At 37.7% G+C, this 12,555-nt stretch overlaps 1 protein-coding gene and 1 pseudogene across 3 annotated transcripts in view; both read right to left on the reverse strand.

The window, feature by feature from the left end:
* Positions 1-1,233: 1,233 nt before the first annotated feature.
* On the reverse strand, positions 1,234-1,374 carry LOC123927586 (annotated as a pseudogene).
* A 1,346-nt stretch (positions 1,375-2,720) lies between these two features.
* SH3GLB1 (SH3 domain containing GRB2 like, endophilin B1) overlaps positions 2,721-12,555 on the reverse strand; it is a 40,463-nt gene continuing 30,628 nt past the window's right edge. For all 3 annotated transcript variants that reach the window (XM_046009937.1, XM_046009929.1, XM_046009922.1), the window contains 2 exons: positions 7,823-8,048; positions 2,721-7,435 (listed from right to left, as the gene is read on the reverse strand). In XM_046009937.1, the coding sequence (XP_045865893.1) occupies positions 7,328-7,435; positions 7,823-8,048 (334 nt within the window). In that variant the 3' untranslated portion in view covers positions 2,721-7,327. The remainder of the gene's footprint in view (positions 7,436-7,822; positions 8,049-12,555) is intronic.

Raw genomic sequence — 12,555 nt, forward strand, 5'->3', positions numbered from 1 at the left:
TTAACTTCAAGTATAGATTTAACTAGCCAAAAACCTCCATTCCCTAATAAATGGTGGTTTTGCAAAATACAAGTTAGTGATGAGTTTTTTTTTAAGGTGAACTAGAGGGGCACACCTGGGTGGTTCAGTCAGTTTAGTGTCTGCCTTCAGCTCAGGTCATGATCCTGGGGTCATGGGTAGGAGCTCTGCGACGGGCTCCGTGCTCAGCCGGGAGTCCATTTCTCCCTCTGCCTTTGGCCTTACTCCTGCTTGTGCTCTCTCCCTTTCTCAAATAAATAAAATAAAAATAAAAGTAAAATACCGGGGGTGTCTGGGTGGCTCAGTGGGTTAAGCCTCTGACTTCGGCTCAGGTTATGATCTCAGGGTCCTGGTATCGAGCCCCACATCAGGCTCTTTGCTCAGCAGGAGCCTGCTTCCCCCTCTCTCTCTGCCTGCCTCTCTGCCTACTTGTGGTCTCTGTCAAATAAATAAATCTTTTAAAAAAATAAAATAATGTAAAATAAAGTGAACTAGAGTCAACCGGAAATAATAAACATGATCAGTTCTGCAATTTATTCTCAAAGAAAAGTAGACATGCATTTTTTATGATATTGATGTGCGAAAGGAGCAATGCTTCCTAGGGCAAAGACACACATAATAGCGCTAAGTCTGAATCATTAGTACATCTTTTGTAGAAATTAGAATACTGGAAGCAGGTATGGGGATTGCTGAAACTCAGCTTCAGTTGTCTAGGTGTTAGGGGACACAGAATCCCTGTCCTTGAGCTCAGCCAGGTTAGCAAGTAATTGTAATTCAAAGCAATAAATGCCATAGTTGAGTCACATGTATATACATGAGTAATTAATTCTGCCTGAAGGAGTCCAGAATATCTTTGTAGAGTAGGGAGCCTCTGAACTTGCTCTTAACAAATGAAGGTCTTCAGGCAGGTTGAATGGAGGAAACCACACAGAAGGCAAGCAGCCATCTGGGTATGTGGTTGCTGGGGACTACTTACCACTGCTCGAGTTTCAGACAACATCACTACAATATGGGACTAGGCAGAAACATCTGCACTGTGCCCTGGTGCATCAGGTTTCCAAAAAGTTGCTTGCAATAATAGCTCATTGTCTTTGGCCTCATAATTATTTAATATCTGCTTTGTTCTCACAAACCTGGAATCTCCCCTAGGCTTCCTTCTTTACATCCCTCTTCAGTTCTCTTACTACTCACTTTTTTTTTTTTTTTTTTTTTTTTTAGGGGAAAGCGCGAACGCAGTCCCCCACTACCACAAATTATGCAGTCGAGTTTCCCACATTTGGGGAAATCGCAGGGGTCAGCACATCCGGAGTGCAATGGATAAGCCTCGCCCTGGGAAAACCACTACTCACTTTTTATTGGCTGAGTGGCTCCCAGTTATAATCAACAAGCCAGAGGCTAATTTAAACTTCCTGGGGGTTCATCCAAATGTGACTCTGAGTTAGTTTCTGGGGCCTTGCTATTACTAGTTGTTAACCCTGAGATACCGATCTTTTGGAAATACTGCTGAGCAACTTTTAGAGTTTAGATACATGTCTAAATAAAGTTCTTTCATTAGGGATCAATTCTGGTCTCTAGTTCTGGAGATGCTATTGGGACTTCGCTAATTGCCGTTACCTTTCTTTAGCTGAGCCTTCTGTGCCAGCTTATCACAGAGAAGTGTGGGTTAGTTTCAGATAGAAGGGGAGGTTTGGCCTGGCTGGCACGTCCAGCTCAGCATTTTAGAATAATATGATTACCACTTTGATAGATGGCCATAAAAACACAGCAGTTGAAATCTGTTATACACCTCGTCTGGGAGTTTTATCTGGTTAGATGCTTGAACACCTGAGTGTGGAAAAATTAGGCAGCTTTTTTTTATGAACCAGATTTTGAAGGTATAGTAGGATATACCAGGCCATATCCATTTATTATGACAGATTCTGGGAAGATTTGGTAATAGCAGTGATATTTACTCTAGAGAGGTTAATAACTGCTCTAACACACTCAACCGGAAATCCTAATAAATTATCTACTAGGTGCCAGCCACTTTGTCCGTAACATGGTAATCCTTTCAGTCCTACAAAGGAGGTTTGTATTATTCTCATCCTAGAGTTGTGCGAACATGCTCAAGGAAGTTGATGGACACAGAACCAGGAAACCAAGAGGGAGACCAGTGTTCTGCTTACCTTCCCAAGTTTCTACTTCCTCTATGATGGCTATGCTCTCTAAAACTCGTAAGAAGCATGCATCAGAGTTATCACAAGATTCCGGTCTACTTAAGATTGTTCTCCTACAGTTTCAGCAAAAGTCAGAAAGGTGATTGTGCTTCCAGGAGACTGAATTAAAGCAAAGAGCAAGCTGGTAGGACAAACATTCCCGAAGGATCACAAAACACCTAAAATAAGGTAGGACAGTAAATGTCGTGTTGGAATAACAAGACTGATCTTGTTTTAATTTTGTAGGGTCTCTTTATCTTCCTCTTGCACTTTATTTTTAAACCGAAGGCCCTAAGAATGTCGGGTTGGAAGCCCTTCAAAAAAGAAACAGTATTTTTTTTCTTTTTAATATACTACCGATGGAAGTGTAAACTGGTACGTTTTCCAGGGGGCAAACTGGCAATAACAAAAGCATTTTAAAAACTGGCATATCCTCTCCACTAGCAATTCCATTCCCATGTATTCATCTTAAGGAAATATTAAGCACACACAAAAGATTTAGCAACATGAAGTTCTTTAAAGCAGTTTATTAGTGAAAAACTGGAACCCTAAAAATCAACAATAGTTTAATAAAACGTGGCCCATATGATGGCATCCCATGCGGCCATTAGAAAAGACGAAGAAATAGATTTGACACAGCAGGACAGTTATGGTATTGTCAAGTGAAAAAAAGTTACAAAACAGTATGTACAACTTGATTCCATTTAAAAAAATGCCTAAGTGCACAAAAGACTCTGGAGGGCTATACACCTCAATTACAGTTCTCCCAGATGGTGGGACTATAGGTGATTTTTCTTTAAACTAAATTTTCATTTTTTTTCCTTTTTACCAACACATCTATGACTTGCATTATTTTTAAAAAAAAAAGCCTTAACAATTCTTAAAAAGTCTCTTGTGAAGTAGAAATTAAAGAGCTTAGCAACCTGAGGCACAAGGATGTAAACGTTAATCTGAAACCTCATTCATGGTTTGCCAGGATGCTTTGAAGTCAAATTGTCACTGTGTTAAGTGGAAATGTGCGTGGTCGTAGTGCTTACCCCTCTTCAGACTACAGAATCCATTCCTAAGAAACCCTCCACAGCAACCAAGTCCTGGCATTTCAAGTACTATTTCCCTTGCTTACCCTAAGCATACCCTTATTCCCTCACAAGCACTCATAACAGCCCAGCAAGGTGCCTCTACACTTGAGAGAGCAGTGCTGGGTGACGGTGCGGGAGCCAGGGAGAATTCCTCCAGTGATGTCAGGTAGTACCTGAAGGTGGAAGGCAAGTTTTTGTTTTCTACTGAAGTGGTTCTCAAACTTGTAAACACAGATTCAGTAGATCTTGGATAAGGCTTAGGAATTGCATTCCTCCCCTTTCATTTGACAACTATTTACTGAGTACATACGATGTGCTAAGTCTTGTACTAAGAGTTGGAAATTTAATTGTGATAAAAAAATTATAACCTCTACCTCAGGGAGCCTGTATTCTAGACTGAAAGATACATACTAATCAAATAAATTATAGAACTATATAATTATGACAGCGTTAGAATACAGTAAAGATCAGAAGACAGTTTTCGTCTTCAACTATTTTTACAATGTTACATGGAAGAACTAAGACTAGTTCTATAGCCTCAAGACAAAAAATTCAGAACAAATAAAGGTAGAAAGTACTTGGAAATATGAATCAGCATTTAAAACAAGTCCCTAGGTGATGTTGATACTGCCTTTCCTGGGGTCTCACACAGAGAACCACTGCCCTACTGAACAGACTCTATAATTAGGATAATGTGAGAGAAGGGGCACAACTCCCTCCTCCCCTTCGAGTCTCATCACAAGGTAGGGGCCACTTAGTCATCGGGAGCAGAGGTTGAGGCAAAGCTAGCTAGCTATTATAGTTCCTTATTCAGGCCTTAAGTGCTACATACTAGGCAAGATATTTCAAAATTTCAAGCACTTAGGAGGTAGGGAAGAGATTTTTTGAGGAATCCAGTCAACGCATGGAGGTAAGCTGGGCCTCTCTGGGTAAACAAAGCTGTTGATTCCTGTCCTGCACTCTGTCATCTTTCCCACAGTGTATCTCAGAAATGCCCTCCCACACCAGCTCCTCCGTTCACATTCTGTTCCTTTGTTCTGGTGGAGAATGGCAGACTATGAGGATCGCCTCTCAGCCACTGGCGACCCCAGCCTCAGGTCTCTTAGCTCTCCTGTTACTCAGAATGAGGCACTTTCCTATTCTGGGACCTAATGTCCTACAAAATGAATTTTTCTGACTAGCACCATAAAAAACAATTTAACACCATGACCTCTTATGTTAGATTATTTTGAGAACAAATGTAGAAACAATCCAATCATTTTTGTCTGTCTACAAAAGTGCCTATAATAATTTCCAAGTTTATTATTTCATTCATATGTGCATCCTTCACATGTTACTAAACTTTTAGGTTAAGCTCAGGGGCACAGAGCTTATTTAAATCATTTTAAATTGCACCATGTTACTAGCCTTCCCAAGCTTTTCTTCCATGCCTAAGAACCTTTATGGGCTTTTACCTGAGTGAAAATTAAATCCATGACTTCAGAAGTCAAAACCAAAATTAAAAAAACCCCACAAAAAAAAAAAACAAAACCAAGCTAATCCCCCCGCCCCCACAAACAAAACTCCTTTAAAGTAAAAAGCAACAAACATAGGAACAAGTCCACGTATTATGGTGGATTTGTGGTAGGCAAAGGCACAAGAAGCATTTGAATCTTAGTATTATTGAAGGCTACTGCACATAGGGTTATAATCAACATTCATTTGATGGAAAACAGAAGGTTCTGATAAAAACTTATGCTGGCTGCAGTGAGGTTAAACCTAGATCTAGGTCTCCTTTAAAGTGGGGTTGAGGACAGGGTCGATGAGTAGAATAGAGCGTGGGTATAAAAGGTATCTCTGGTACACAGTCATAAATAAGGCCTATGCTCTGGTTGGTCAGGAAGCTATAGGGGCTAACGAAGGGAAACTGGTATTTACAGAATGTTTCTACTATGTGTCAAACCTTTCCCTAAAAATGACTTACCATACAAGTTAACACTTGCTACAGAATCCTCATAATAACCTTAGGTGGCATAATTATTATCCCTATTTTACTAATGAGGAAACAACAGCTGATACAATGTTGGAATCCAAGCTCAAAGAGCACAGGATGTGAGGAAGATTGGATTTGAACCTGCGGCCATTTCACTCCAGTCCCCATACTTTCCCCCACTTTACTACTCTACTTCCCATAAGCCTAATTTACAGTTGCTGTTTGAGTTGACCTGGATTTTTTGTATGATCTTTTAAAATCTAAACCTGAACTCATGTCACATGAAAGAAAGTACTCCAGGCTGGCTCTGGAACTTCCTTTCTAGGAAAATAAGCAGCTCACTCACTCACCTGGAGCTATAGCTAAATAACCAGCTTGAACAGCTTTTAGGGTTGAGTATGGTGATTCACGGTGTGAATCAAAGTGTCTTTGTACAATGATAAAATTGCAGAGGAATGTGTCTCAGCACAGAAACAAGAGGGTAACAATTACTGTTGAAGTTTGGACTGTGAGTTATTAACAACATGTTTACAAAGCTCTTACTAGGAGCTCTTAAACACATTTTAAAATACTTTTGTGTTAAGTGTTCATCATTTTTTAAAGTACCAAAAAATATTTCAATACATTAACATTCTCTGAAGAAATCAACTACACTTTTGCACTTCGTGTGTAAGCCAGACTGAAATACTACTTGTAATTGTCAGAATATGCTACATTCTCTTGGCTCCAGGTCCTGCACATCTTTCTCCCTCTGCCTGGAACACTTCCTCTCCAAACCATTTCCTATGCCCCAAATCCGATTTAGGTGACTCCCAAAGTTCCCAAACACAGTACCCTGTATTTCTTCTATCATGATATGGATTCTGTTATATGGCAACTGTTTATTTTCTGTATTCTCCACTAGTCTTTAAGGTTTGCCGGGGAAGGACTGTGGAGCTCAGTAGATCAGTATAGTGCCTGGCCCTCAACAATGAATGAATGAAAATGAATGCAGAAGTCCTAACATGGAAACAATCTGATTAACAGCTATGGTACAAATAGCAATTTTTGACTGCAAATGTGGCACTAATGATTTCATTAGTGTGTTTCATAACCAGAGATCCTGATCAAGATAACCTAAGTTCATTAATAAACATTCAAAATTAGTAGGCTTAGAGTAACCAAAAATGTATTCTACTTGTATACAATTTTTCTATGATGGGTGCAGTTGTACTAATCTATATTTTGATAAGGACTGTTGTTCCATAAGAACATATTCTCTTTACTGAATTATGTTCTTAACATATTTGATTCTGATTATGCATTACATTGTTTCAATTGAACAACCTTAAAAAAACATTGTTTAGTGAATTGAACTTGATCCAGACGTTTTAGAACCTTAACTGAAAATATACCAGAGTCATAATGCTTTTCAAGGACCAGTTTTTCTTAACTTTAGAAGAAATCACTTAGTAGTGTTTAATAAAAACCCCAAAACCCCCTAACCACTGAGATACAGTATTGAAATAATTCAATTTCTGTTGGAAAACAAGGTAAACATAGTATAATTGCATTTCTGTTTATGGAAACATTCAGAAATATTCTATTTTCCACAAAAGAGGATTATATCCTAGAGCTCTTTTTAAAAGAACAACTTAATTTAAACAAATTTTAGTTTTATTCTTTGGCTATTAATTATACCTAATAAATGAGTCACTGATATCAATTCACAATAAATTTATTTTACATAAAAGAAAAAGCTTGCCATTAATGAAAAATTCAGTAGAAAACAGTTCTTCTGCTTTAAGTTGGAGCTCAAAAGTAGAAGCTGCTTATTAGTGAAACCTCAGTAGAAAGAGAATTTTGTAAGAAAACATTCTTGGCATGAAAGCACTAACATAAATTCTGTAATGAAATATGTACCATGCAATTTTATTGGCAGAAAGGCTGGCTTCTGGTGGCTGGTATTTTCTTTCAGTCTCCTAAGAACATTAACATGGAAGATACTTAAACCTGCTTTATTTAGAGTTAATTGTATATAAATACTGGTGTCATCATGGGTAATCTTTCCATAGTCCACCTATTTAATTGAGCAGTTCTAAGTAGGTAATTGGCACCCTGCCCTTCTGATTTCCCCTTTCCCCCATTAGCCAGTCTGAATCCATTCCAACGACACTGAACACAGTGATCACCTACAAAATAAAATATTTCCAGTTATTAACTATGTTACAAAATAAGCAAATAGAAGAGTAATCAGATTTGTAATCTGTTTATTCATTACTAAAGTTCTTTAAACATTTTCCTCAATTTTGGTAAAAGATAAAGGATTTTATTAGAGGTAGTTTTAGAAATCTTCTAGTTACTTAGCAGTTAAAAGCTTTAAATATTTCTGTGATATTCTATTTTGTTAAAGAATAGTAGTTAAATTTTTTTTTATAAAATGTTAACCATCTTAAATCTATGAACGTATTCATGCTAAACTATTTCCAAAAAATTAATGGGGAATTTACACTTTATTATAATACTAGAAAATATGTCAATCTGTGATACAGGTTTTCTTATACCCATATATTACTCACCTCATCTGCCAGAAGTGATAATTCACTACTGTTTGCAGCATCATAATCATACAGAACCCTGGCCTTCCTGCTGCCACTGCACTCCTTAAGGTCAATGAGGTTGGTAGGAGAGGCAATTACTAGGCCACTTGTTGAAGACAAGGCAGAAGAACCAATCACATTTGATGAAGCAGATGGCACGGGTGCCACAGAAGTTTGATTGTTGTTACAGTAACTGGATGGAAAACTGTTGAAAAGAAAATGTCCAATAGACCAGTTACTAGAGCTTCTGAATATCACCACTTGGTGGCAGTGTTTATTTTCTACCAACTTCCACTGGATAAAGATTTACAGATGTCAGTAATATTTTAAAGACAAAGGTTGCTATCTAACTTATGCCTTTCGGGCCAGTTATACTATAGAAAATTCAGGTGTTTTCCAAATATAAGTCCTTCAAAGTTTTTTTTTTTTTCAAAGCTGTCTTCACAATTATAAAGTTAAAAAAATGCCATTTTTTTCCTGAAAAAATTGAGTTTATCCTTAAAACACTTCCAAAAAACTTTCACTAGTATGTTTTATTAATATTTTCCTGCCTTTAAGAGTTATTCAATGAAAAACTACTTCTATATTAGATACTATCACAAGAGTGAAATTTTTCTCAAGTTAATTCTTTGAGAAATATTTCAACAGCCATACTCTTTTTTTTTTTATAAAACTGATCCAATCACATTTTTCTACTTATTCAAATGACAAATATTTATGGAGCATCCACATGTCCAGAACCAGTACCACAAGCTGAAGATACTAAGATGAAACAATATCATTCCTTAATGTGCATACAGACGGGTGACGACATGGCATTCGAATATTATGCTACGACTAGTAATTATCATAATGAAGACTCAACGTGAGAATAGGGCAAATTTCACAAGTTCATTCTGTCTTCTATTTTTTAGGGGGTAAAAATAAAAGTTTTATTAGAAATTAGTAAAATCTCTGTGATTGATGTACTATAAATATATCTTAAAATTCAAAGATAATTAAAATTTTCATTCAGTGTTTCTCCAATACTAAATGGAAAACAGCATAAAATGGGTGGCCTATATTCATTCTCACCCAACTATTTCTAAGGTTGAAAATTCATATTTAAATTTTAATAAATATAAAAAGACCTCATCTGGTAAGGTGGGTGAAATTTCTCTCTCCATAAAATTCAGTTTCCTTCTCTTTATGACCACTGTGCCATCTGGAAATCAGTCAGCCAGCAGCATAAAGAAAGTAGTTAAATTCTAGCAATTATCCCCTAACCTTTATAATCAGCCAATGAGTTGTTTCCTTTTGAAGTGAGTAGAAAAAGAACAATCACAAAACATCTAAGCTTTTGTGATCATCTGTCCTCTTACTACAGATGAGCTGTCTATACTTCTATGGTTAATTTCCTCACCTCTGCACAAAAATCTCACTTTCTTTTTCCTTTCAAGGACATCACACTAGCAATCTTCCTTTTCTTTCCCATGCTATCTTACTTCTCCATGTACTGTATCATTCTCATCAGCTTACAAATATGCTAATTTTTATCTTAAAAAATAAGAATCTGCCAAACACACTTTCTCCTATAGCTACTGCTTCATTTTTCTGTTCCTCTTTACACTAGAATGCCCCTGAAAGACTTATCTAAATTCAACATCACAGTCCTTCTCCTGTTCTTTTACATTATAGACAAGCTTTTGCCTCCACTGTTCCACTAGAACTACTCTTGTTGAGGACAGCAATGACTGTGGTGTTCTAAATCCAACAGTCTATTAATACTCCTCATTTCACCTGGCCTATCTAGTGATCACAGTGGATCCATTCCCTCCACTTTCCTCTATCTTCTTCACCCCACTTCCAGGTCACACTCTTGGTTTCCATCTTACCTGTTACTCCATTCCACTGCTTCCTTAAGCTGTGTTGGGAGTGCTTCAAGGCTCAAGCCTTAGCCCTCTTCTTTTCTCTACCTATACTTAGAGCCAGGCTTTCATTTGGTCTCAGATTTAAATACCCTTGATAGGCTGACCACTCTCTAATTTCTACCTCTAATCTATCCCCTAAACTCAAAAGCTGCATGTCCTACAACTGGGTATCTCCATATCTCCACTTAGATGTCTGATAGGCATTTCAAACTTCAGATGTCTAAAACTGGGCTTCTGGTATAAACCTGGGGTGATACACCACCCCAACCTGCTCCTCCTGTAGCATTCCCTATTTTAACTAACTACAGCTCCATTCTTTTAGTTGTTCAGGCCAAGAACCTGCAGTAATCTGGACTCCTCTAAGCCCCATATAAATGAAGTCTGTCAGCAAATCCTGCTGGTTCTACCTTTAAAATACACCCAGAGTTTGACTGCTTCTACCACATCTACCACAATCACCCTGATCCAAGCCACTATCATCTCCTGACTGGAGTTCTAAACAGGTCTGTGAGCTTCCACCCATGCCTCCTAACATTTACCTTTAACAGAGGAGCAAGAACGATCCTATCAAAGGTCAGCGTAAAACTCTCCAAGGGTTCCTCATCTCTGAGTAAAGGCCAAAGCCCGCTCTCTCCCAGCTTCCTGTTTCCTCAATTCATCTCCAGCCAAGCCCTCCTTACTGCTGCCTGAACATCACAGCCATTTTCCTGCTGCAGGGCTTTTCTACTTAATGTACACTCTCCTGGAGCACTTTCTCTCAGATGCCTGCCTGCCTGCTTTGCTTCCTCTCATCTTTCAAGTCTGTCTTCCCTAACTAGTGTAAACCTCTACTCCTAACCAAGAAGTATTTCCCTGCTTATTTTTCTCCACAGTATTTATCACCTTCTAATACACTATGCAAATCACATACACATTGACTTTCTACTTCCCTCTGCCCTCAAACAGAATGTAGGTTCAGTGAAGACAGGGATTTGGTCTGTTTTGTTTACATTGTATCCTTCCTGACTGGAATAGTGCATTTTTAAAAAATTAAAGCAAATATTTCTCTGACAAATAACAGGGTTCTAATGACAAGAAAAACCCTAATTTCTAACACAGGTTTTACTCTAAAGTTAGGAACACCTTTCCTAGCATCTCTTCCTCAGTGAACTGAGGAACTCAGCTGTGACTAAATATATACATTTCTGAAGATTAATAAGCTCTCATTCCCCACATATGTGGGGTTTTGAAAGTCTCTAACCATGGAATTTTACTTTCAAATTTACTAGTATAACTAGCCTTTGTTTACCACTGAGGTCTACCTATGTCAATTTTGAGGAATTAATGGTAACAACAAAAACAAAAAACCCCAACCAAACAACAAAACCCTGAAAGACCATTTTTACCTTCTAAGAACTTTTACTGATATATTTTAAAAACTACAGACTTTTTGCCACTGTAGCTTGATATATTAAAACCTTCTTATTATTTAAAAATAAAATACATTTACAAATTTTGTGACTTCTGTTTCCTCATCTGTAAAATGCAGATACCAATACCTACCCTTACTGGTGTGAGGACTATCACATTACATATGAGGTGTCCAGAGGAGTGCCTGAGGACAACTGGAGCCCTTCCAAAGTGACTGCCAGTTACGACTACTACTACTACCAACACTACTATAACCATTAACATGATGACCTGGTTCTACTCTTCAGAAATAGCTTCTGAATTAGAGTGTACCTGGATGATTTGTCCAATACTGCATTTGAATATTTCTATATACTCTCTTAAAAAGCATAACTTACAACATTAAAGACTTAAAAATTCCCCCCACACTCTATCATTGGTCCTTACCAGTAATCTAATTCTCTGCGGGTAGCGAGATAAGCCAGACTTCTTCCCTAGAACAACAGTACCCATTTCAGTCTGTAATGTTTGAGCTTATCCAGAAGTGCAATACTAGCATTTTGTTTGAATGGCAGAGTTCCAAGCATATGTGTGGCTTTAAACGGAGTACAGGTATGAATGGTAACAACAGCAATCCCTTTGCTGCACTCCCAGAGTAACAGGACAAAGTGAAAAGGAAGTACTAAGGCTTCCTGGGCTTAAAATAGTTGTAATGAAGTAGAGATAAAGTGGTATTCTGCTTTCAGATACTGAATACCATTAACAAACTTTAAATATACAGAAGTATGAATCTTCTATAAATCTTATTGGAATAACTAGTGGTTATTCAGTATCAGGCTACAATTAATCTTTAGGATCTAAAATTGGTTTTGTGGATGTGCCTAATTTTGTTCTAGGTCTAGTTTTAAAGGATTAATATGCAGAAAGGAACACCAAAGTGATTTTTAAAAAAACTTTTTCCTCAAAAATAATTTCTCTTTATATTTCTCCTTAAATATTATATCACTCCCTTGCCTTAATGGCTCCTCACTATTTAAGTCTCAAACTCCTTATCACTACTTACTTTACATGGCCTTGGTGACATGACCCTGCTTCACTCTTGTAGTCTTATCTACCATTCCATTCTTAACTCAAACACTATGTATGCTCCAACCAGAACAAACTACTGTCAGTGCCCTCAACTTGCCACTATCTCTTTTCTCTGGCCATTTCATATATGTGTTCTTCCTTTGTCTGGAAAATTTGTCCCGGCTACTTTTATCTAGATTATTCCCGCTAGAATAATTTCATCTGTGAAATTTTGTCAGACCCACCTGAGTCACAGCTAGAGGTCCTTCACAGAAACCTGCATTTCTACTTTCCACTTACTGCCCATCTGCCAATGGCCTATTATTTCTACCTAGACTTTAAATA

This window comes from Meles meles, chromosome 1 (assembly GCF_922984935.1).
Source record: "Meles meles chromosome 1, mMelMel3.1 paternal haplotype, whole genome shotgun sequence".
NCBI classification, from domain to species: Eukaryota; Metazoa; Chordata; class Mammalia; order Carnivora; family Mustelidae; genus Meles; species Meles meles.